General features: G+C 41.7%; 2 protein-coding genes across 5 annotated transcripts in view; one reads left to right on the plus strand and one right to left on the minus strand.

The window, feature by feature from the left end:
• Positions 1-3364, plus strand: part of ACAD9 (acyl-CoA dehydrogenase family member 9) — a 63128-nt gene extending 59764 nt beyond the window's left edge. Inside the window, exon 19 of the transcript XR_014251040.1 lies at positions 3229-3364. The gene's annotated coding sequence lies outside the window, so the exon portion shown is untranslated. The remainder of the gene's footprint in view (positions 1-3228) is intronic.
• CFAP92 (cilia and flagella associated protein 92 (putative)) overlaps positions 1-27067 on the minus strand; it is a gene marked incomplete at its 3' end in the record, with an annotated part of 103926 nt that overhangs the window by 5047 nt on the left and 71812 nt on the right. For all 4 annotated transcript variants that reach the window (XM_082413934.1, XM_082413933.1, XM_082413931.1 and 1 more), the window contains 2 exons: positions 15329-15523; positions 14461-14758 (listed from right to left, as the gene is read on the minus strand). In XM_082413934.1, the coding sequence (XP_082270060.1) occupies positions 14461-14758; positions 15329-15523 (493 nt within the window). The remainder of the gene's footprint in view (positions 1-14460; positions 14759-15328; positions 15524-27067) is intronic.

Raw genomic sequence — 27067 nt, forward strand, 5'->3', positions numbered from 1 at the left:
GTATCACATACCTGAAGCCTGAGCAGACTTCGGTCCCAAGGCTGTACTGTGCTGGGGATGAGGGAGCAGGGGAGGGTGTGCTCCCAAATGGGGCCCCCCTTGGATCTGTCTTGTCCGTTCCCCTTGGGAGGGGACCACCATCTCCAGATCCAGGTGGGCCCTCCTACACCTAAACGAAGCCGAGCGCACCCAAACGACAGTGGACCCTCTGGGCTGGAGGAGCTTCGACAAGTCACCTGGTCTGCACGTCTCCTGCAGGTGGGGGACCTCCAGCCTCCTTCCTGGGAGTTACCCTACCTATGAAACACAGCACACACTCAGGGCCGTTTGCAGGAGTTGCCGTTTGTCTCGGGGGGCAGGGGTGAGGCTGAAGGGGGAAGAAGTAGTGAGACCCAAGCCCTTGAGACTTTGCTCTGGCACATTCCCCTCTAATTCACAGCCCAGGAAGCAGACTTTCCCTAAGGCTTTTTGTTGCCAAGTAACCGGAGTTGGGCATGAAGAAATGCTGCCGCCTTGTGGACGTTTCCCGGAACAACTTTACAACGGGTGCTTCAGGGCACCTCATATTCACAAAGCTTGAAGGGCTGTTAACGCTGAATTCCAAACACAGCCGACTTTCAAAAAGCCAATTTGAAGAGGCGAATTTTATACTGTTTGAAGAGGAAAAAAAAACCCAAAGAGGAAGATGACAAGATGCTCAACATTGCTAATTCTGGGAGCAAAGCCAATGAAAACTACAGTGAGGTGTCACCTTCCACCAGCCACAATGGCCAGCATCAAAAAATCTACAAGCAGTAAATGCTGCGGTGAGCCTAGAAAAAAAGGGAACCCTCTACAGTGTTGGTGGGAAAGTAAATTGGTGCAGCCACCATGGAGAACAGTATGCAGGTTCCTTAAAAAACTATTTCCAGAGTTAACCGTACAATACAACAATCCCACTCCTTGGTTTATCTCTGGAGAAAAGTGTAGTTGGAAAAGATCATGAACCCTAATGTTCACAGCATTACTATTACAATAGCCAAGACATGGAAGCAACCTAAGTGTCCACTGACAGATGAATGGGTAAGGAAAACATGGTATATAAACAAAATGGAGGGCTTCCCTGGTGGCACAGTGGTTAAGAATCCGCCTGCCAATGCAGGGGACACGGGTTCGAGCCCTGGTCCGGGAAGATCCCACATGCCGCGCAGCAACTAAGCCCATGCGCCACAACTACTGAGCCTGTGCTCTAGAGCCCACGAGCCACAACTGCAGAGCCTGCGTGCTGCAACTACTGAAGCCTGTGCACCTAGAGCCCGTGCTCCACAACAAGAGAAGCCCGCACTCCACAACAAAGAGCAGCCCCGGCTCACCGCAACTAGAGAAAGCCCGCGTGCAGCAACGAAGACCCAACACAGCCAAAAATAAACAAATACGTTTTTAAAATAAGTAAATAAATACAATGGAATATCAGTCAGCCATAAGGAAGAAAGAAATAACGCCATTTGCAGCAACATGGATCCACCTAGAGATTATCATACTAAGTGAAGCAAGTCAGACAGATAGACCAATATCATATGATAACACTTATATGTGGGATCTAAAACATGTTACAAGTGTAATACAGGGAACTATACTCAATAATCTGTAATAATATACATGGGAAAAGAATCTAAAAAAGAGTGGTTATATGTATAACTGATTCAGTTTGCTGTACAGCAGAAACTAGCAACACTGTAAATCAATCAACTATACTCCAATAAAAATTATAAGAACAAAAAAAAACAGCATGAGAGAAAGGGGCTTATTTACAAAACAGAAGCAGAGTCAGACATAGAAAACAAATTTATGGTTACCAGAGCAGTAAGGGTGGCGAGGGATAAGGTAGGAGTTTGGGATTAGCAGATACACCCTACTGCATATAAAATAAACAAGGTCCTACTCTATAACACAGGGAAATATATTCAATATCTTGTGATGATTACCTATGACGGAGGAGAATATGAAAAGTCTATGTACATAATTAATAACACCAGGAACTATTATAAGTTAACTATACTTCAATAAAAAATAAAAATTAAAGCTTAAAAATAAAAAATAGCAAATAAGCATAAATTTTTTTTAAAGAAATGAATAAGAGCAGAAATCAGTGCAATAGAAAATAAAGGTACAACATAGAAATTTTAAAAAGCAACAAAGAACATTTTCTTTGAAGAGAAGAATTCATTCGTAAATGCAATTTCAGTAAAGATCCCAATCACGCAAGAAACAGCAACTCAACTTGCTCTGACAGACCTGGCATATAGATCACTGGGGAAGGGACAAACTTCTCACAGAGTGCTGCTACCACAGGTCATATGAAGGAAATGAAATTAGATTCCTAGCCTCATACAAAAAATAAATTCCATATGGATTAAAACGTTAAATGAAATGAACAAAACTTTAAATCTTGTAGAGGAAACCTCGGTATAATTTTATAACCCTGGGTTAGGAAAAGATTTCTTAAGGTAAAAAAATTCAATCATAAGGGAACAAATGGATAATTTAAAATAACTTTTGTCGATTAAAAGGCACCATTAAGAAAGTAAAAAGACAACATAGACACCAGAAGAAACTTACCACGTATATAAATACCACTGCAATAGCATTAAGAACATTAAAACCAAACCAAACCTGAAATTCAAGGGAAAAACGTTTTCATGAAAGAAGAAATTATCAAGTCTATAAAAAGATATTCCACCTCACTAGTAAACAGTGAAATGCAAATTAAAACTTCCATGAGGTATTATACATCATATTAGTGATAATTTATAGTCAGATTTAAAGTATTTTCCAGACATGTGGAAGTACAATCAGTGCTTGTAATCCTAGGTGTGTATCTTATGAAATAAAATCTTGCCTATTTTTAAGGAGAAGACATGTTAACATATGTTTACAATCACACTTTAAAATAAAACAAAAGAAAATACAAATGTTTATTAATAAATAATGGTATATTCGTATAGCTATATACACAAACATGGTTGAATATCATTAATACTAAGCAAAAATTAAAATGATAGATTATATACATATGCAGTAAAATTATAGAGAAAAGCAAGCGAAAGATAAAAGTTGAGATAGTGGTTATTTATGGGTAAGGGGTAAGAGATGGGAAAGGACACATGGAAAACTATGGAAATACTGATAACGTTTGATTTCTTAAGTTGGATAGTGGGTATAAGACATTGCTTTTGTTACCTTTTGCAGAGCAAAGGAAACCATAAGCAAGATGAAAACACAACCCCCTGAATGGGAGAAAATATTTGCAAACAAAGCAACTGACAAAGGATTAATCTCCAAAATATACAAGCAGCTCATGGAGCTCAATATCAAAAAAAAAGAACCCAATCCAAAACTGGGCAGAAGACCTAAATAGACATTTCTCCAAAGAAGATATACATATTGCCAACAAACACATGAAAAGATGCTCAACATCACTAATCATTAGAGAAATGCAAATCAAGACTACAATGAGGTATCACCTCACACCAGTCAGAATGGCCATCATCAAAAAATCTACAAACAATAAATGCTGGAGAGGCTGTGAAGAAAAGGGAGCCCTCCTACACTGTTGGTGGGAATGTAAATTGTTACAGCCACTACAGAGAACAGTATGGAGGTTCCTTAAAAAACTAAAAACAGAGCTACCATATGACCCAGCAATCCCACTACTGGGCATATACCCAGAGAAAACCGTAACGCAAAAAGAGTCATGTACCACAATGTTCATTGCAGCACTATTTACAATAGCCAGGACATGGAAGCAACCTAAGTGTCCATCAACAGATGAATGGATAAAGAAGATGTGGCACATATATACCATGGAATATTACTCAGCCATAAAAAGAAACGAAATTGAGTTATTTATAGTGAGGTGGATGGACCTAGAGTCTGTCATATGGAGTGAAGCAAGTCAGAAAGAGAAAAACAAATACTGTATGCTAACACATATATATGGAATCTAAAAAAAAAAAAAAGGTTCTGATGAACCTAGGGGAAGGACAGGAATAAAGATGCAGACGTAGAGAATGGAGTTGAGGACACGGGGAGGGGGAAGGGGAAGCTGGGACGAAGTGAGAGAGTGGCATGGACATATATACACTACCACATGTAAAACAGATAGCTAGTGGGAAGCAGCCACAGAGCACAGGGAGATCAGCTCGGTGGTTTTGTGACCACCTAGAGGGGTGGGATAGGGAGGGTGGGAGGGAGGCTCAAGAGGGAGGGGATATGGGGATATATGTATACATATAGCTGATTCACTTTGTTATACAGCAGAAACTAACAGCATTGTAAAGCAATCATACTCCACTAAGGATGTTAAAAAAAAAAAGATATTGCTTTTGTTATTTTTGACAGTACACACACACATGCTCTTATATGTATATTTTAATAATAACAAAATTATATCATTTGTGAAAATAGCACAGGAAATCATGAGAATTTCTAGAAAATAAAATATGACTGCTGCAATTTAAAATGAGAAATTGTTAACAATTGTGACTAACAGTGGTCGAAGTGGAAGATAGCTGAACTCAGTGCAAAAGACCAACAAGTACAAATTAAGAGGGAAAAAAATCATGGTGGAAGGCCCTTTAAGTTCTGGTGAAAAACAAAAAAAATCCCCCACCTGCACACCTAGAACCAAGGATTAAGAAAAAGTTTTGAAAGAGTAGAGGAAATCATAGTTTAGCTAAAAAGGAAACATAATCAGATAGGCATCAGACTTATCTGCAACACTTGATTCTAAAAAGCAATGGATTTGGGGGACGGGGGGAGGAGGATTTGATTCTATAATCCTGAAAACAGCCCAGCCACTTCTCAAGTGCAAAGACAGAGTGAAGACCGTGGCTCTGCAAGCACTCTGAAAGCTTACTGTCAAAAAAAACCCAGCAAAACAAAGGGTAAAGTAGACACAGACTCCAAATATAGTAGGAAACACAGAAATAAGTAAAGCTTGTAGTTGGGCAGGAGGATGGAAGGACTTTTAACATGGTGAAGCTGGGAGCTTGGTCCTTTCCTCCAAGAGCAAGGATAAAACGGGACAAAACTGTCAAAAGCTACCACTGGGAACTGTCCAAAGGCATACAACAAGGTGAGAAGCGTTTACTCATGAAACTACTGAACCTCAGGCCAGGAGAGTAGACGTCAGCGTCATTCCTGACATCTCAGCACAGTCAGGGCAGTCGTCCTTCTACCATGGCAAGCTGTGAAAATCAGCAGCTGCACTGCTCACTCTATTACAGGCTCACCTGAGTCAGACTGGAGCTTGTAGAACCCCAGAGGTGTGGTCGCTGTAAGGGACAACAGCCATCTCAGCAGCCAACAGGGAAGGCCGGATGCTCTGTGGGGCTGAGGTCGTGACCCTACATGGCTCAAGCGACAGACCAGCAGGTTCATCAGAACTGAACAGGAAGATACAGGAAACGGATGGCCTCAGAGAACCTTGGTAAGCTCTACACACATCCCTCGCTGACGGGCTGCCTGCGCGTGCAGAGGAGACGTGAGAGGGCCCAGTGGGAAGCCAGAGCTGGCGCAGTCTGGACGCACCCCCAGATCCCCTGGGAAAGGCTGGCACCTTCCTGGCTCCAGGTGCTTCAGCACAACTTCTGACCAGTGGTTGGCTCATCACTAAGTGACGCAGACACAGAGTTGACCCAAGGGAAACCAGGCTTAAAAATAAAAACAATGAAAAAAACGGCACAGACAGCGATGGCCACACCCCCTGAGGAGACAGATCCCACAGATGAAGTGCAGGCAAGTTACTCAGCAAACAACAACCCCTCTCCCCCCAGGCGGAGAAAGTCAGAATCCAAAGGTGTTGCCATGTATTTTAGATGTCCAGCTTTTGATGAAAAACTAGAAGGCATGCAAAGAAATAGGAATGTGTAAACCTTATTCAGGAAAGCAAAGCAGTCAATAGAGTGGGTCCAGCAGGTTGACTTAGTAGACAAAGATTTCAAAGCAGCTATTATGAAAAAGAAACTTAAAAATTATTCTGAAAGTTCAAGGAAAGTATACAACACTGAATAAAGAAATAGACAATATTAACAAAGAGGAATCATTTTTAAAAAGAGCTAACTGAAAATTCTGGAGTTAAAACATACAGGAACTGAAACTGAAAATTCACTAGAGGGACTCAGTGGCTGATTTGAGCTGACAAAGAATCTGAATTTGAAAATGGGGACAACAAAAACCAGAGATTATCCAATCTGAAAAACAAAAACAAAAAATATTTTTTAAAAACTAACAGATCTTCAAGACCTGCAGGACATTATCTAGTGAACCAACATACACATAATAGGAGTCTGGGGAAGGGGGGGAGGGGAGGAGGAAGAGAACAAATTTTTTGAAGAGCTAATGACCCAAAACACTGATCTACCAATGTAGGAAACTCAGTGAGTCGCAAGTAGGATAAATACAAAGAGAGCCACACCTGGACATATCAAACAGTTGAAAGAAAAAGACAACGAGAAAATCCTAGAAACAGCAAGAAAAAAAAAAAACCATCATGTACAGGGGAACAACAGTGTGATTAATCACTAAATACCTATCAGAAACAACAGAGACCACAACACAACGACGTTTTCTAAGTGCTGAAAGAAAAAAAACCAGTGTGAACCAAGAATTCTATATTTAGCACAAACTATCCTTCAGAAATGAAGGTGAAAGAAAGATAGTCTCTGATTTAAACACAGGATTTATTGGTAGTGAGCTACCTTATCAGATATACTAAAGCAGGTGCTTTAAGGCTGAAAGAAAAAGTGACGCCAGATGGTAACTAGAATCTACAGAAACATCACTGGAAAAAATATGTGGGTAAATAGAAAAGATTATATAAATAAAATTTTCCTTTCTCAACTTTCAATTTAAAAGACATGACTGCATAAAATAATTATAGCACTGTATTTGGGGGGGGTCACTGCATATATAGATTTAATATGACAATAATAGCACAAAGGAGGGAAGGAAATGGAACTGTATTGTAGACTAGTTTCTACATTTTACCCAAATTAAATTAGTAATCATCTGAAGTAGAATGGTAAATTAAGATGCATACTAAAGGGACTTCCCTGGTGGCACAGCGGTTAAGAATCCACCTGCCAACGCAGGGGACACGGGTTCAAGCCGTGGTCCGGGAAGATCCCACATGCCACGGAGCAACTAAGCCCGTGCGCCACAACTGCTGAGCCTGCGAGCCACAACTACTGAGCCCACGTGCCACAACTACTGAACCCTGTGCACCTAGAACCCGTGCTCTGCAACAAAAGAAGCCACTGCAATGAGAAGCCCGCCTACTGCAACAAAGAGTAGCCCCCACTCGCCGCAACTAGAGAAAGCCCATGTGCAGCAACGAAGACCCAACACGGGCTTCCCTGGTGGCGCAGTGGTTAAGAATCTGCCTGCCAATGCAGGGGACACGGGTTTGAGCCCTGGTCCAGGAAGATCCCACATGCCACGGAGCAACTAAGCCCATGCGCCACAACTACTGAGCCTGCACTCTAGAGCCCACAAGCCACAACTACTGAGTCTGAGCGCCACAACTGTTGAGCCTGCGTGCCGCAACTACTGAAGCCCGAGCGCCTAGAGCCCATGCTCCACAACAAGAGAAGCCACCGCAGGGAGAAGCCCACGCACCACAACTAAGAGTAGCCCCCGCTCGCTGCAACTGGAGAAAGCCTGCGCACAGCAACGACCCAATGCAGCCAAAAATATATAAATAAAAAATAAATTTATTTTTTTAAAAAAGATGCATACTAAAGAAAAACCCTAGAGAAACCACTCAGAAGTCACTTTTTTAAAGGTCAAAATCAAAGGTGTTAAAATTGTACACTAAAAATATCTGTTCAACGCAAAAGGAGGCAGTAAAGGAGCAGCAGCAGAGCAAAACCAATGTGAAATACACAGGAAAAAACCCAGAAGACACAATTCCTCCCACATCAATAGTTATAACACACATAAACAGACAATCAACATGCAGAGACTGTCAGACTGGTTTTAAAAATAAAAGACAGGATCCAACTATATGCTGTCCATAGAAGACACACTTTAGATTCAAAGGCACAAATAGTTTCAAAATAAAAGGATGGGGAAAAAATACAGAAGAGAGCTGGAGGAGGTACAGTAATTTAAGACAGATCGGTCATTATGACAAGAAATATACTAGAAACAAAGGGGTATTTCACCATGATTAAACGGTCAATTCATCAGGAAGATGTAACAAGTATAAACACAAATGTACCAAAATACAATCAGCAAAAAGTGACAGATTTGAAAGGAGAAACAGTAAATCAGCCATTGACAGTGACGCCGATACCTGTATCAGTAATAACAGAACTAGAAAGAAAATCAACAGCGATGTAGGCATCTGAACAACAATTAACTGACCTGACTTGCCATTTATACGATACTCCTCCCAACATCAGAAGAACATGTTTTCCTTTCAAGCCTGAGGATGGAGCATACGTGAGGCCGTAAGACAAACTGCAATACGTTCATACCACGGAAATCATACAAAGTACATCCTCCAGCCACAACAAAATTTAATTTAAAATTACCAATAGTAAGACATTCGATAAATCTCCCAGTATTTGGATATTAAGCAACACAATTCTAAAAACCACAATGGAAATTATAAAATATTTTCTGAAAGTTAAAATACAACATATTAACTTTATGGGATGCAGCTAAAGTACTGTTCAGGGAGGAAATCTGTAGCTAAAATACATGTATGAAAGAAGATCTCACATTTAAAACCCTAACTTCTCTCAAGAACTAAAGGTACCAATTAAATCCAAAGTACCAGCAGAAGGAAGAAAGTTATAACACAGTTTAGAGTGGAAATAAATGAAATACAACAACAGAGAAAACAAATGAATTCCAAAACTGGTTCTCTGAAAAAACCAATATTGACAAACCTTTAGCTAGACTGACTAGGAAAAAGACACAAATTAGTAAAATCAGGAATCAAAGAGGAGATATTCTATTGATTTTACAGAAATTTAAAGGTTATACAGGATTCTAAGAGAATACTATGAATAACTATATGCCAACAAACTAGATAACTTAGATGAAATGGAACATTTCCTAGAAAGATAGAAATTACGAAACCTGTCTTAAGAAGAAATAGGTATCTGAATAGACTAAATAACAAGAATAGAGACGAAATAGTAATTTTAAAATTCCCCACCAAGAAAAGTGCAGGCTTAGGGGCTTCCCTGGTGGCACAGTGGTTAAGAATCCGCCTGCCAATGCAGGGGACACGGGTTCGATCCCTGGGCCGGGAAATCCCACATGCCACAGAGCACCTAAGCCCGTGAGCCACAACTACTGAGCCTGTGCTCTAGAGCCCATGAGCCACAACTACTGAAGCCCGCATGCCTAGAGCCCAGGCTCTGCAACAAGAGAAGCCACCGCACTGAGAAGCCCGCGCACCACAACAAAGAGTAGCCCCCGCTCACCGCAACTAGAGAAAGCCCGCACACAGCAACAAAGACCCAACACAGACAAAATTTAATTAATTAATTAATTAGTTAACTTAAGAAAAAAGAAAGAAAAGCTCAGGCTTAGGTGGCTTCACTGGTTACTTCTACCAGACATTGAAAGAATGAAGATCAGCCTTTCACAAATTTCCAGAAAATAAAAGAGAAAGAAACACTTCCCAACTCATTCTACAGGGCCAATAAATATTACCCTGACACTACAGGCAGACAAAGATATCATGAGAAAAATAAAAAATATCAGCAAACCAAATCCAGCAACATATAGAGAAAAGATTAAACACCATGACCAAGTGGGATTTATCCCAAGAAGGCAAGGCTGTTTTAAAATCTAAACATCAAGTAATGTAATATATTAATAACACATAAGAACCACACCTCAGTATATTCAGAAAAAAAGCAACTGACAAAAATCCAGCATTTATTCATGATAAAAACTCTCAACAAACTAATACTACAAGGGAACTTCCTCAACCTGATAAACTGCATCTCCCCCAAACCCGCAGTGAATATCCAACCTCATGGTGAAAGACTGAGTGCATCCCCTCAAGATCAGAAACAAGGAGAGCATGTCTCTTCCACAGCCCAACATACGACAGTGTGTTCTGTACTGGAGGCTGCAGGCAGTGCGGAGGAGGGGAGGGCAGGGTGGGAGGCTTATGTGCTGAGTATCTGTGTCCCCCCAAATCCGTACTTTGAATCCCTACCCACTGTGGCCGCATCTGGAGAAAGGAAGAGCTTGAGGGTAAATGAGGTCATAAGGGTGGGGCTTATCCAAGAGGGTTCACGTCCTTATAAGAAGAGGCACCACACAGGTGGCTCACCCTCCTGCCCCTGCTCACAAAGAAGAGGTCACACGGGCAGACGGTGACATGGCAGCCGCCCACAAGCCAAGAGGAGAGGCCTCAGGATGACACCTACTTTGCCAGCACCACGATCTTGGACTTCCCAGCCTCCAGAACTGTGAGGAAATTAACTTCTGATGTGTAAGCTGCCAACCTGTGGTGTTTTGTGTAGAAGCCTGAGCTGACTAATACAGGAAGGAAGGAAGGGAAGAATCCGTATTGGAAAGGAAGAAGTAAAGTGATCTTTACCCGTGGATGGCATGATCCAATTTCAGAAGGCTGCAGTATACAAAATCAATATATGAAAATCAATTGTATTTCTACATCCTGGCAATAAACTATATAAAAACTAAATGATTCAATTCATAATACCATTAATTTCACAAAGTGTAATAAGACGTGTACAGTGACAACAGAAATTACTGAGGGAAATTTAAGAAGACTTAATAAAAACAGAGACAGTTCAGGTGTATGAGTTAGCAGCTTCAAAACTGTTAAAGATGGCAATTCTCCCCAAGTTGATCTATAGATTCAATAACAACTTTCATGAAAACTTCCACAGGCTTTCTTGTAGAAACTGGGAAACTGATCCTAAAATTTATTTGGAAATGCAAAGGACCCAAAATAGTCTAACGGTTTTGAAAAAGAACTTAAAGGACTTACACAATCCAATTTCAAAACTGACTATAACACTACAGTTACCCAAACAATGTGGGGCTGGTGTAAGGACAGGCATGTAAGTCGATGGAACATAAGAGAACACAGAAAATACTTATAGTCAACTGATTCTTGACAAAGGTGCCAAGGCAATTCAGTGGGGGAGGAGTTAGACTTTTTGAGAAATGGTGCTAGAACAATTGGATATCCATATGTAAAATGATGAATTTAGACCCCTACGTTACGTCATAAAGACACAAAACAACTTGGTCAAAAATGGTTCATAGGCCTAAATGTATGCTAAAAATATGTATCTCCCATAATAACGCATTGGGGGGAAAATCTTTGTGTGACTTTGGGCTAGGCAGAGTTCTTAGCTATGACACCAAAAGCACGACTGAAAAAGAAAAAAATTGATAAACTGGAGTTTTTCCTTGCATGATTAAGAAATAAAAAGATAAGCCACAGATACAGAGGAAATATTTACAAATCACATTTCTGAATAAGCAACTGTATTTGTAACATACAAAGAACTCTTACACCTTGACAATAAGAAGACAATCTGATTTTAAAATGGGTTAAAGATATGAATGGATATTCCATCAAAAAAGACAGATAAATTGCTAATAAGTACAGTAAAAGATATCCAACACCACTAGTGATTACAAAATCCAAGTAAAACCACACTAAGGTACCACTACACACACACTAGAATGGCTATAATCAAAAACACTGACAGCAGCAAGTGTTTGTGAGGATGTGGAGAAACTGGAACCCTCGTGCATTGCTTTTGGTGACATAAAGTGCTGGAACAACAGCAAAAAACTGCTTGACAGTTTCTTGAAATGTTAAACATAAACGTACTAAATGACCCAAAAATTCTACTTCTGGGGCTTCCCTGGTGGCGCAGTGGTTAAGAATCCACCTGCCAATGCAGGGGACATGGGTTCGAGCCCTGGTCTGGGAAGATCCCACATGCCGCAGAGCAACTAAGCCCGTGCACCACAACTACCGAGCCTGCACTCTAGAGCCCTCGAGCCACAACTACTGAGCTCACGTGCCTAGAGCCTGTGCTCCGCAACAAGACAGGCCACCGCAATGAGAAGCCCACACACCGAAACAAAGAGTAGCCCCCGCTCGCCACAACTAGAGAAAGCCCGCACAGCAATGAAGACCCAATGCAGCCAAAAATAAAAAAATAAATTAAAAAAAATTATACTCCTGGGTTTCTTCCCAAGAGAAATGAAAACACATTTCCACACAGTGATCTGTACGCAAATGTTCATAGCAGCAATATTCATAATAACCCTAAACCAGAAGCAATACAATCTACCAAGTGTTGAATGGATGGATAAATTGTGGTACACTCAACCAATAGAATACCATTCAGCAATTTAAAGAGGAACAAACTTCTGGTACGCTCTGCAACACAGATGAACCTCAGAAACACGCTTAGTGAAAGAAGCCAGACCCGAAAGGTCGCATATTGTATGATGCCATTTACATAAAATGTCCAGAAAAGGCACACGTGTAAGAGGCAAAAAGCATATCAGTGGTTATCTGGGGCTGGGAGTGGTAACAGGGTCTGACCGCAAACAAGCATAAGGAAACTTGTGACAATGGAAATGTTCTAAAACTGGAATGTAATGGTTGTGCAACTCTGTAAATTTACTAAACGATCATTGATTTGGGGCTTCCCTGGCAGTCCAGTGGTTAAGACACCACTTATATACAATTAAAATGAGTGGATTTCATGGATTTTAATGTTAATTACATCTTAGTAACAGTATAAACAGAAAAAAATTAAATAATGGTTGGGTTTCAATTATTGATCTTAATATGAATAAAGCCATTTTAAAGTAGCAATTCCTAAGACATTAAAAACATAATTTCTTAAAAATCTGGAACAATATTTCCAAAGATTTCAACAAAATATAGGAGATAAGGGCATGTTAAATAAATTGTACTAACATATTATAAAATTCTGTACAGCTGTATTATTGTAAAATCTTCAAGACGCCTTGTTAAATGGCATTAACAAAACAGTACTAATCCATATATGAATGTAATATATTCATGTACATATGTGCACATATGTGTACATATGTACGTGCACTGAGGTGGGATAAAGGGGTAAGGAAAGACAGCTAATACTCTCCATACTGTTTTACTTTTTTATAGGTATGTACCTAGGTCTTGTTCTGTAATTTATAAGAAATTTAAGGCAAATAACACCAGAATACACAGCACATATGTAACACTTTACAGAATATAGCCAAGGATATATACAGAGGAAAATTAATAGCCTTTCTTATTAGAAAACAATTAAATGAAATAGTCAACTCAACAAGCTAGGGGGAAAAGAGAAAAATGTGTTTTAAAATATCATAAAAAATCAAAGTTGATGGGTTTCCCTGGTGGCGCAGTGGTTAAGAATCTGCCTGCCAATGCAGGGGACATGGGTTCGAGCCCTGGTCCGGGAAGATCCCACATGCCACAGAGCAACTAAGCCCGTGCGCCACAACTACTGAGCCTGCGCTCTAGAGCCCGTGCTCCACGACAAGAAGCCACCGCAATGAGAAGCCTGCGCACCTCAACAAAGAGTAGCCCCCGCTCACCGCAACTAGAGACAGCCTGCGCGCAGCAACAAAGACCCAACACAGCCAAAATAAATAAATAAATAAATAAAATAAATTTTTAAAAGTAAAAGTTGAAGTTAATGAATTAGGAAAACAGAAAAAGATTGATTGATAAATCAAAGAACCAGTTCTTTTGAGAAAGCTAAAAACTTGAACACCGACGGAAAAACACAACCACCTCCTTGCTGATTTTCATAAAGAAGGCACATACATAAAACTTAGAAACTTCTAAGACAATTTTTACTAGAGATTGGGGTGGGAGGGCCAGGCAGTGGCTTCACCCACACAGCCCATGGGTGGGCTTCACTCATACAGACTACGAGTTCAAGGCACACCTCAGATGTTGGCGTTTTTAAGCCTTTTTGGTTGGTATGGGCTGAGGGAGGCCTTTGGCCATTCAGGCCACATACACCTGACCTTCCATCACCTCACCAGCTTCTCAGTCTCCTTTTCTCTTCCTCTCTACTCACATTTTCTCACACAGGTTAGTTTGTCTCCTGTGTTGCTTGGACATCATATAACATCCATGCCCTCAGCAGCTTAAGCAAAATGTTAACACACACACACACAGTTCTTTCTCTAAGATGAACTCCAGGGCCAAGGGAAAGGAATTACACATAAGAGAGTTCCTCTTCACCTTTCAGGAAGGACAAGATACTCCAGGGTTGGGAGGCAAAGCTCCTGGCGCAGTTGTGCCCTGCAAGCAGCACTTCCTGCCCATCCCACCTGGGATCCCTGCCCAGAAAAACAGACACAGGCCGCAGGAGGCCTGGGATGCCCGGGGGTGGGAGCGCCTACCTGGATCAGGCTGTACTTCTGGTCTCTGTTCTTCAGGATCATGGTGTTCCGCCACTGCAGGTACTTCTCCTGGTGGGCCTGGATCTCAGAAGTGAGGGTGGAATTCCGGCTCCGGAAGTCCTCCAGACTGGGGGCAGGAGGAGGGGACAGAGCCAGCAGTTTTCCCTCTGTAAGATCTTCCTGGGAAATGGGCAACCCAAACTCCTGGCTCAGCTCCTTGATCATGGAGGAGGAGGGCAGCAGGTCCCCGGTGATCACCTCCCTGAGCCTGGAGCTGTAATGGCAGATGCAGTAGATCCTGGAACACAGAAGAGCCCCACTCAGCCTGCCTGCCTGGCACGACAGGTCAGATGGTCCCCATTTTATGAGAGGAAACGAAAACACAGAGAGGTTGATGAGCTGGTCCCGGGTCACCCAGCTCGTGCACGAGAAGCTTAGATGCCATGTGCTGAGCCCATGGGGCGGGGGGAGATATCCCCTTCCCTCTCCCCTCTCAGCCCCCCCGCAGTTAAAGGCTTCCCACTTGCTGCTCTGATTATTTTTCAGTTCCGATGGCCTTATTCCCTACCTCGCACCAAACCCACGCCCCACCAGGGAGTGGCCTCAACAGGCTGGCCGTCGGGGGTGTGGACCCCAGAGCTCCTTCCCGCCCAGGCAGAGGGTACGAGGCACAGAGCCTCATATCAGCACAGCTCGAGGACTGAGTGGTCACCCCCACCCCTACCAGCGTGAGCAGACGCCCCCTTTTTAAAAAACACATTCAGCAGGCACAGCTGGGGTTCGCGTTAGGCTGCCTTCTGTCTGCAGCACGCTTCTGAAGGCCCCCTGGCAGAGCATGCAGGACGGCGGGGCACGGGTCGGGCCGCACCTGCTCAGCGCCTGAAAGACCTGCGGCGGCACCGTGTTGCGCACGTAGAGCGCCGCGTGCTTCACCAGCTGCGCCAGCGGCTGGGACAGGCGCACGTGGTACGGGACAGTCTCCAGGTCGGCGTAGAGGCGGCGGCGGAAGCGCAGCTGCGAGTTGTAGAGCGCCTTGTAGGAGCCGGGCTCCGCCCGCGGGACCCTGCAAGAGAGGAGAGGGGCCCCACGCCGCTACCGCTCTGCCCGCCACGGAGCTCAGCGCTTTCCCAGGGACGCTGGCGGTGAAAACGCTGGCACTGGCCTGGGCTTGCTTGTGTCCCGCCGCCCCCGCCCCATCTCTGTCTCCTCCCCCTCCCCTACCGACCCGCCCCTCCCACCGACTCTGCGTCCTCCTCCCCCCCCACCGCTCTGCCACCCACTGTGTTGGGCTCAGGTTCCTCCACCTTCTTGAACCCGGTGAATCTGCACGGAGCCTGCACCCTGAGTCTGTGTGTTGGGGGGGGCGGTTCCCCTTTGGGGGGGGTCCCTGTTCAAGGCTTCTGCCCATTCTTCCACTGGGATGTTTTTACTGTTTTCTTATTTGTTCACAGGTGTTTCTGTATTCTCAGAATACTAGCTCCATACATTGCATATACTTTTTTCTCAGTTTGTGGCTTTTCTTTTTGCAATTTTTATGGTCTTTGGGGGAGCAGAAGTTACTAATTTTAATATAGCCAAACCTGTCATTTTTTCCTTTATTTTTTTCTACTACTGTCTTATTCAAGAAGTGTTTCTTTATTCTGAGGTCATGAATATGTCCTCCTATAGTATTATCTACAAGTTTTACAATTCAGCTTTATTTAAAATAGATTTTTCTTCTACAAGAAAGGTGAGAATATACAACGGGGAAAAGACACTCTTCCATAAGTGGTGCTGGGAAAACTAGACAGCTATGTGTCAAAGAATGAAATTAGAACATTTTCTCATACCATATATAAAATAAACTCAAAAGGGATTACAGACCTAAATATAAGAAGAAAACATAGGCAATACGTTCTTTGACATTGGTCTTAGCAATAATTTTTTGGATCTGTCTCCTCAGGCAAGGGAAACAAAAGCAAAAATAAACAAATGGGACCTAATCAAACGTAAAAGCTTTTGCACAGCAAAGGAAACCATCAACAAAATCTAAAGGCAGCCTACTGAATGAGAGAACATTGGCAAATGATACGTCTGATATGGGGTTAATATCTAAAATATATAAAGAACTCATACAACTCAGTGTTAAAAAAACAAACAACCCAATTAATAAATGGGCAGAGGACCTGAATAGGCATTTTCCAAAGAAGACATACAGATGGCAAACAGGTACATGAAAAGATGTTCAATATTACTAATTATTAGGGAAATGTAAATCAAAACCACAATGAGGTATCACCTCACAGAATGGCTATAATCAAAAAGACAAGAAATAAAGTGTTGGTGAGGATGTGAAGAAAAGGGAACCCTCCTACACTGCTGGTGGGAATGTAAACTGGTGCAGCCACTATGGAAAACAGTATGGAAATTCCTCAACAAATTAAAAATAGAACTACCATATGATCCAACAATTCCACTCCAGGGTATGTATCGAAAGAAAATGAAAACAATACTTTGAAAAGATATATGCACCGCAATTTACAACAGCCAAGATATGTAAGCAACCTAAGTGCCCATCAGCAGATGAATGGATAAAGAAGACACGATATATAGATACAGTGGAATATTGCTCTGCCATTAAAGAGAATGAAATTTTGCCATTTGCAACAACACGGATGGACCTTGGAAGGTATTAAACTTAGTAAAATAAGTCAGACAGAGAAAGACAAATACTGTATGTTCTCACTTATGTGTGGAATCTGAAAAATAAAATGAACAACAACAAGATTTTTCTGGTGAAATCTGAGTAAGAACAGACAACTGTGGTCTAGTTAACTGTACTGCATCCATCAATATGTCAGATGTCACCACTGGGGGAGACAGGGTGTTGGGTACCTGGAACCTCTCTATGATTTTTGCAACTTATTGTGAGTCCATAATTATTTCAAATAAGTTTTTACTCTGTCTGGGATTGATTTTTGTGAATTGTGTGAGCCAGCAAATTAGGAAACTCTCAGCGAATAAGGAATAGAGTGGAACTTCCTCAAGTTGATAAAGGACATCTACAAAAAACCTACACGTAATGGGGAAAGACTGCCTTCCACCAAAGATCAGAAACAAAGCAAGGATGTGACAACTCTTATATAAAATAGTACTTCAAGTCTTAGCTAGCACACTAAGGAAATGAAGATGTACAGACTGGAAAGGAATGAATTAAACTATTCCTATTTGCAGATGACATCTTGGTCAGTGAAGAAAATCCCAAGGAATCTACCAAAAACAAACAATCAAACAAACAAAACTCCTCAAACCAATAAGTGAGTTTAGCAAGGCTGTAGAATCAACATAGAAAAATCAATTATATTTCTATATACAAGCAATGCACAGCTGGAAACTGAAATTTAAAAATACAGTACCATTTAAAAATCACTAAAAAAATAAAATACTTAGATATAAATCTACCAAATACGTATAGGTCTTGTATGCTGAATATGCTGATGAAAGAAATTTTAAAAAATCTAAATAAGTGGAGAAACATACCATATTCATGGATTGGAAGGCTCAAATAGTTCTCTCCAAATGATACATAAGTTTAGCATAATTCCTATCAGCATTCTAGAAAGATGTTTTGTAGATATATACAGCATATTGTAAAATTTATATGAAAAGGCAAAGGATCTAGGACAACAAAAACAATTTTGAAAAAGAATAAAGTGTCCTGACTTTGATTATATAGCTACGGTAATCAAGACTGTGTAGTACTGGTGAAGGGACAGACACACAGATCAATGGAACAGAACTGAGAACCTAGAAATAAATCCATACAATTATGACCAACTGACTTTTTATAAAGATGCAAAAGCAATTCCATAAAGGAAGATAATATTTTCAACAAATGATGCTGTAGGAATTGGATATATGTAGGCAAAACAAAACAAAACAAAAACTCAACCTAGGTTGCAGTTCAAGATGGTGATGTAGGAAGATCCTGAACTCACCTCCTCCCAAGGACACACCAAATCTACAGCTACATATGGAACAATTTCCTCTGGGGGGAAAAAATACAGAAACAAAAACTAAAAACTAGCTGAATGACCCCTTCACACAGGGCAAAAGAGAAACAGGCCACATCAAAACAGAATTCCAAATAAGATGAGCCCAGAGACCCACACCAAGACACATTATAATTAAAAGGTCAAAAGTTAAAGACAAAGAGAGAAGCTTAAAAGCAGCAAGAGAAAAACAACTTGTTACACACAAGGTAACTCCCATAAGGCTATCAGCAGATTTTTAAGCAGACACTTCGTAGGCCAGAAGGGAGTGGCACTATATATTCAAAGTGCCAAAAGAAAAAGTCTTCCAACAAAGAATACTCTACCTGGCAAAGTTATCATTCAGAATTGAAGGAGAGATAAAAGAGTTTTCCAGATAAGAAAAACTAACAAGGTTCATCACCACTAAACTGGCCTTATAAGAATGTTAAAGGAACTTCTTTCAGTTGAAAAGGAAGGATGCTAATTGCTAACAGAAAACACGAGACTGATCAAGACGGCAGAGTAGTAGGACACAAAGCTTGCTCTCTCCCACATCTACAACAAAAATACATCTACATGTGGAACGATTCTCACAGAATATCCACTGAACACTGGCAGAAAACTTCAGACTGCTGTAAGGGCAAGAAAATCTCCATGTAACCAGGTAGGAAAAAAGAAAAAAAAAAGTGAGAAAGATATCCAGATGGGACCTGCACCCCTGGGAGAGGGCTGTGAAAGAGGAAAGGTTCATGCACCCTGGGAAGCCCCCTCACCGGCAGGGAGATCTGCCAGGACAGAAGGGGAGCTTCAGAGCCTCTGAGAAGAATGCAGCAGTCAGTCTGTGGCAGCCAGAGCAGAGGGAGAACTGCACAGATGGTCAGTACCGCAGACCTGCACTCCCCAGCCTGACACGCACATCCCCAGTGCTGGCAGGGGCTGGGTGCTGGAACTTGGGCTCCAGAGATCAGAACCAGGGAGAGGACTGGGGTTGGCTGTGTAGAGACAGACTGGGGGGCGGGGGGAAGAATCCAGTGCCACCATGGCTGGGGGTATAAGCGGAGGAAGCCTGAGACGCCTCAGAGGCCAGTCAGCATTGTTTGGGTGGTGTAGGAGGGGAGAGGTGGGACCTAGACTATAGTCTTTCTTCCCTGTATGTGTGCTCCCAGAGGGCAAGACACTGCCTGCCCGGGCTCCAGGGGCAGTTGCAGACCTCCACTGCCACCCACCCTGATGCCAGGAGTGGTCGCAAGCCCCCACTAAAACCCTCCCAGACCCTAGGAGTGGTTGAGGGACTGCACCAACTCCCTCCCAGACAAGACTGGTCGTGGGCCACTGACACACCTGCCCAGGCACCAGGAGTGGTCGAGAGCCCCAGCCACCTCCTTCCTGGACAATGCAAACACAACCATACAAAATCTATGGGACACAGCAAAAGCAGTTCTTAGAGGAAAGTTCATAGCAATACAGGCCTTCATCAAAAACAAGAAAAATCTCAAATGAACAACCTAACCTACCACCTAAAAGAATTAGACAAAGAAGAACAAACAAAACCTAAAGTCAGCAGAAGGAAGGAAATAATAAAGATCAGGGAGGAAATAAAGTAGAGATTTTTTTTTTAAAAAATCAACAAAACCAAAAGCTGGTTCTTTGAAAGGGTAAACAAAATTGACAAAATTGACAAACCTCTAGCCAGGCTCACCAAGATGAAAGAGAATCCAAATAAACAAAATAAGAAATGAAAAAGGAAAAATCTCAACTGATACCACAGAAATACAAAAAACCATGAGCGAATACTATGAACAATTATATGCCAACAAATTTGACAACCTAGAAAAAATGGAATTGTCTAGAAACATACAGCCCACCAAAATTTAATCAAGAAGAAATAGATAATTTCTACAGACCAATCACTAGAAGTGAAATCAAATCTGTAATAAAAAACTTCCTACAAACAAAAGTCCAGGATCAGATGGCCTCACAGGCGAATTCTACCAAGCATACAAAGAAGAACTTATACTGATTCTTCTCAAACTCTTCCAAAAGACTGAAGAGGAGGGAACACTCCCAAAGACATTCTGTGAAGCCACAATCACCCTGATACCAAAACCAGACAAAGATACCACCAAAAAAAAGAAAATTACAGGCCAATATCTTTGATGAATATAGATGCAAAAATTCTCAACAAAATATTAGCAAACCAAATCTAACAACACGTAAAAAAGATCATACGCCATGACCAAGAAGGATTCAACCCAAGTTCACAAGGATGGTTAAGTATACACAAATCAGTCAATCTGATACACCACCACAATAAAAGACAAAAAATACCTTCACACAAACACCACATAAACAAAAGACAAAAACCACATGATAATCTCAACAGATGCAGAAAAAGCATTAGACAAAATTCAACATCCATTCACAATAAAAACTCTTACCACAGTGGGTATAGAGGGAACATATCTCAAAATAGTAAAAGCTATTTATGACAAACCCACAGTCAATATAATGCTCAATAGTAAAAAGTTGAAAGCCTTCCCACTAAAATCTGGAACAAGACAAGGATGCCCACTCTCACCACTTCTCTTCAACATAGTATTGGAAGTCCTAGCTACAGCAATCAGACAAGAAAAAGAAATAAAAGGTATCCAAACTGGAAAGGAAGAGGTAAAACTGTCATTATATGCAGATGATATGATACTATATATAGAAAACCCTGAAGACTCCACACAAAAACTACTAGAACTGATAAATGAATTCAACAAGGTAGCAGGATACAAGATTAACATACAGAAATTGGTGGCATTTCTTTACACCAACAGTGAAATATCAGAAAGGGAATGTAAAAAAAAAAAACCTTTTAAAATTGCAACCCCAAAAATAAAATACTTAGGAATAAACCTCACCAAGGAGGTGAAAGACTTATACGCTGAGAACTATAAAGTGAAGAGGATTCAAAGAAATGGAAAGATATCCCATGCTCTTGGATTTGAATAATTAATATTATTAAAATGACCATACTACCCAAAGCAATCTACAGATTTAATGTGATCCCTATCAAATTACTCATGACATTTTTCACAGAAGTAGAATAATCCAAAAATTTATATGGACCCATAGAAGACCCAGAATTGCCAGAGCAATCCTGAGGGGAGAAAAAAAAAAAAAAGCAGGAGGCATAACTCTCCCAGACTTCAGACAATACTACAAAGCTACAGTAATCAAAACAACATGGTACTGGCACAAAACAGACATATGGATCAATGGAACAGAACAGACAGCCCAGAAATAAACCCACACACCTATGGTCAATTAATCTTAAACAAAGGAGGCGAGAATATACAACAGGAGGGACTTCCCTGGTGGTGCAGTGGTTAAGAACCCGCCTGCCAATGGAGGGGACACGGGTTTGAGCCCTGGTCCGGGAAGATCCCACATGCCACGGAGCAACTAAGCCCATGCGCCACAACTACTGAGCCTGTGCTCTAGAGCCCGCAAGCCACAAATACTGAAGCCTGCACGCCTAGAGCCCGTGCTCTACAACAAGACAAGCCGCCAAAATGAGAAGCCCGCGCACCACAACGAAGAGTAGCCCCCACTCACAGCAACTAGAGAAAGCCCGTGCTCAGCAAAGAAGACCCAATGCAGCCAAAGATAAATAAATAAATTAATTAATTAATTAATTTTAAAAATAGAATATACAACGGGAAAAAGTCTCTTCAGCAAGTGGTGTTGGGAAAGTTGGACGGCTGCATGTAAAGCAATGAAGTTAGAACACACCCTCTTACCATACACAAAAATAAACTCAAAGTGGCTTAAAAAAAACATAAGTCATGACACCAAAAAACTCCTAGAAGAGGGCTTCCCTGGTGGCGCAGTGGTTGAGAATCTGCCTGCCAATGCAGGGGACACGGGTTTAAGCCCTGGTCTGGGAAGATCCCACATGCCACGGAGCAACTAAGCCCGTGAGCCACAACTACTGAGCCTGCGCGTCTGGAGCCTGTGCTCCACAAGAGAGGCCACGATAGTGAGAGGCCCGCACACCGCGATGAAGAGTGGCCCCTGCTTGCCGCAACTGGAGAAAGCCCTCGCACAGAAACGAAGACCCAACACAGCCAAAAATAAATAAATTAATTAATAAATTAATTTTTAAAAAAGATTTGAAAAGTGTGCTTGGGTCAGATATGAGTAGATCATGGGGGTGTCTGGTTTAAAAGTTAGTTACAGTATAGCTTTGCTAAAGTGACAAAAAAAACAAAAAACAAAAACAAACAAACAAAAAAATTCCTAGAACAGATCATAAGCAAAACATTCTCTGACATAAATCGCACCAATGTTTTCTTAGGTCAATCTCCCAAGGCAAAAGAAATAAAAACAAAAATAAACAAATGGGACCTAATCAAACTTACATGCTTCTGCAGAGAAAAGGAAACCATAAACAAAATGAAAAGACAACCTACAGAATGGGAGAAAATATTTGCAAACGATGCGACTGACAGGGCTTAATTTCCAAAATACACAAACAGCTCATACAACTCAACAACAACAAAACAAACAACCCAATCAAAAATAGGCAGAAGACCTAAAGAGACATTTCTCCAAAGAAGACATACAGATGGCCAATAGGCACATGAAAAGATGCTCAACATCACTAATTATTAGAGAAATGCAAATAAAAACTGCAAAGAGGTACCATCTCACGCCAGTCTGAATGGCCATCATTAAAAAGTCTACAAATAATAAATGCTGGAGAGGGTGTGGAGAAAAGGGAACCCTCTTGCACTGTTGGTAGGAATGTAAGTTGGTACAGCCACTATGGAAAATAGTACGAAGGTTCCTCAGAAAACTAAAAATAGAGCTACCAGATGATCCTGCAATCCCACTCCTGGGCATATATCCAGACAAAACTATAATCCAAAAAGATATATGCACCCCTATGTTCATAGCAGCACTATTCACAATACCCAATACATGGAAACAACCTAAATGTCTATCAACAGATGAATGGATAAAGAAGATATGGTACATATATACAATGGGATACTATTCAGCCATTAAAAAAATGAAATAATGCCATTTGCAGCAAGATGGATGGACGCAGAGATTATCATAAAAAGTGAAATAAGTCAGAAAGAGAAAGATAGGGACTTTCCTGGTGGTCCAGTGGCTAAGACTGTGTGCTCCCCATGGAGGGGGCCCAGGTTCGATCCCTGGTCAGGGAACTAGATCCCACATGCCGCAACTAAAGATCCCGCATGCCACAACTGAAGATCCCGCATGCCGCAACTAAGACCCGGCGTGGCCAAATAAATTTTTTTTTAAAAAGAAATAGACAAATACCATATGATATCACTTATACATGGAATCTAAAATATACCACAAATGAACTTATCTACGAAACAGAAACAGTCTCATGGACATAGAAAACAGACCTGTGGTTGCCAAGGGGGAGGGAGATGGGAGAAGGATGAGTGGGAGGTTGGGGTTAGCAGATGTAAGCTATTATATATAGAAGAGATAAACAAGGTTCTACTGTATAGCACAGGGAACTATATTCAACATCCTATGATAAACCGTAATGGAAAAGAATATAAAAAAAGAATGTGTGGGGACTTCCCTGGTGCCGCAGTGGTTAAGACTCCGCCTGCCAATGCAGGGGACATGGTTCGAGCCCTGGTCTGGGAAGATCCCACATGCTGCGGAGCAACTAAGCCCGTGCACCACACCTACTGAGCCTGCACTCCAGAGCCCGCGAGCCACAACTACTGAGCCCTCATGCCACAGCTACTGAAGCCTGCGTGCCTAGAGCCCATGCTCCACAACAAGAGAATCCACCGCGATGAGAAGCCCGCGCACAGCAACAAAGACCCAACGCAGCCAAAAATAAATAAATAAATAAATAAACTTTTTTAAAAAAGGAAAGAAACGAAGGTGCTTAAAAAAAAAAGTGTTATATATATATATATATATGTATGGATAACTGAATCACTTTGCTGCACAGCAGAAATTAACACAACATTGTAAATCAACTATACTTCAATAAAAAAATAATTTTAAAGTCAATAAAGTCACAGAAAAGGAAAAATAAATAAATAAATGGGCAGAAGATCTGAATAGACATTTTACCAAAGATGACAAACAGATGGCCAACAGGTACAGGAAAAGATGCTCAACACATCACTAATCATCAGGGAAATGCAAATCCAAACAAAAGTGAAATATTACCTCATACCTGTTGAGAATGGCTATCATAAAAAAGACAAGAAATAATAATTTTGGTGAGGATGTGCAGTACAGGAAACCCTCAAGCACTGTTGGTAAGGATGTATTAATAAATTGGTACAGCTACTACGGAAAACACTTTGGAGGTTCCTCAAAAAGTTAAAAATAAGAACTGCCATATGACCCAGCAGTTCCACTTCTGGGTATTCATCCTAAGGAAACAAAAACACTAATTCGAACAGATATCTGCATCACCGCGTTCTATGCAGCACTATTTACAATAGCCAAGAGACAGAAACAACGTAAGTGTCCGCTGATGGATTATTAAAAAAAAAAAAAAAAAGAAAATGTGTTCATTTACACAATGAAACATTATTCCATCATAAAAAAAGAGAATCTTGACAGTAGGGACAACATGGTTGCATCCCCAGGGCATCACACTGAGTGAAATACGTCAGAGAAAGACAAATACCACGTGATCTCACTTACACGTGGAATCTAAAAAAAACAGAAGCAAAATAGTAACAACCCGAGCTCACAGATACAGAGAGCAAACTGGTGGCTCTCCACCCAGAGGCAGGGTGTGTGGAGTGAGCAAACTGGATGAAGGGGGTCAACAGGTTACAAGACATTTAGTTATGTACAGCAGTGTGACTACAGTTAGTAATACTGCACTGCATACCTGAAAGGTACTAAGGGAGTAGGCGATAAACATTCTCATCGCAAAAAAATCTGTAACTTGTATGATGATGGATGTTAACTAGACTTATTGTGGTGATCCTTTCACAACATATACAAATATCGAATCATGAAGCTGTATACCCAAAGCTAACATACTGTTACATGCAAAGAATACCTCAATTTTTTTAAAAAAGGGAAAAACTCAATCTAAACCTTGCACTTTATACAAAAATTAACTCAAAACGAATCATAAACTTAAAAGTAAACCATAGGGGCTTCCCTGGTGGCGCAGTGGTTGAGAGTCTGCCTGCCAATGCAGGGGACACGGGTTCGAACCCTGGTCTGGGAAGATCCCACATGCCGCGGAGCAACTGGGCCCGTGAGCCACAACTACTGAGCCTGCGCGTCTAGAGCCTGTGCTCCGCAACAAGAGAGGCCGCGACGGTGAGAGGCCCGCGCACTGCGATGAAGAGTGGCCCCCACTTGCCGCAACTGGAGAAAGCCCTCGCACGGAAACAAAGACCCAACACAGCCAAAAATAAATAAATAAATAAATAAAAATTTAAAAACTAAAAACAATACTCATCAAGTCAAATAAGCTATAAGAAAAGGCAATCAGACAAGTAGAAAGGGAAAATATCCATCTATATTAAAAAAAAAAGTAAACCATAAAACCATGAATCTTTTAGAAGAAAACAGAGAAAAAATACTCGAGACCTAAAGCTTTGTGAAGAATTCTTAAACATGTCTCCAAAAGCATAGTGTACAAAAGAAAAAATAATCAATAAAGTGGACTCTATCAAAATTCAAAACTTTTTCTTTGGAAAAGATATTTTTAAGATGATGAAAGAATCACTACACAGAGTAGCTCCCCTAGCCTTGGTGTCCAGAGTTTTTATTGGGGCTCCATTAATGACTGATTGATTGATTGATGGCCCACATAGCAATCTCAGTCTCCATGTCAGGAGGGGGCGTCTTGATGTGCTGATGGCCAAGAGCACGGCAGGGGGTGACGGGCATGGGGAGGCCACCTCGTGGCTGGTTATCTGCCCAGGAGAACTGAAAACATGCATCCACACAAAAACATGCCCATGACACTGCACGACCCAAAGCCCCTGCCCTAAGTCACGCTGTTGGTCTTTCCGGCCCCACCAACCTCCATCCTGTGACTCTCTGGTGAGGCTTCAGCCTGAGATCCAGTGTGGTCAGCCCCCAACCTAACCAAAGACACTCCTATCAGGCATGACACAGCTCACCTCCCAGAAGCCAAGGGCAAAAGCCAGACCTCTCTTGGGCAAGGCCAAGTTCTTTCCCACACACCATGAAGTTCACTCTTTTGAAGTGTACGATTCCTGCCATTTGAGGAGAGCATCCTAGGAACTTGTCGGCAAACCCCAGGGGTTTTTGCAGAATGCACTCACCATTCTGTCTCTAGAATCGATTGTTGCTCTGACCTACAGATCCCAGACTTGAGCTGCAACATGTCCCAGCTCTAGCCAGCCCCGCGCGCTTCAGACCGGCCCCCACAGTCCTAACTGGCAAGAAGCAATTCCTTAATATTCATCCTGTTGCTGTTTGCCCCGGATTCGGCGGTTTCTGTACACGGACAGACTCCTTGGTTTGTTGAAAGTCAAGGGGAGATTCTGACAGCAGCTGAGGGCCTCTGTTCAGTCCTCAATGGGCTTTTCCTC

Source organism: Balaenoptera physalus (genome assembly GCF_965194825.1).
Source record: "Balaenoptera physalus genome assembly, chromosome: 11".
Taxonomy (NCBI): Eukaryota; Metazoa; Chordata; class Mammalia; order Artiodactyla; family Balaenopteridae; genus Balaenoptera; species Balaenoptera physalus.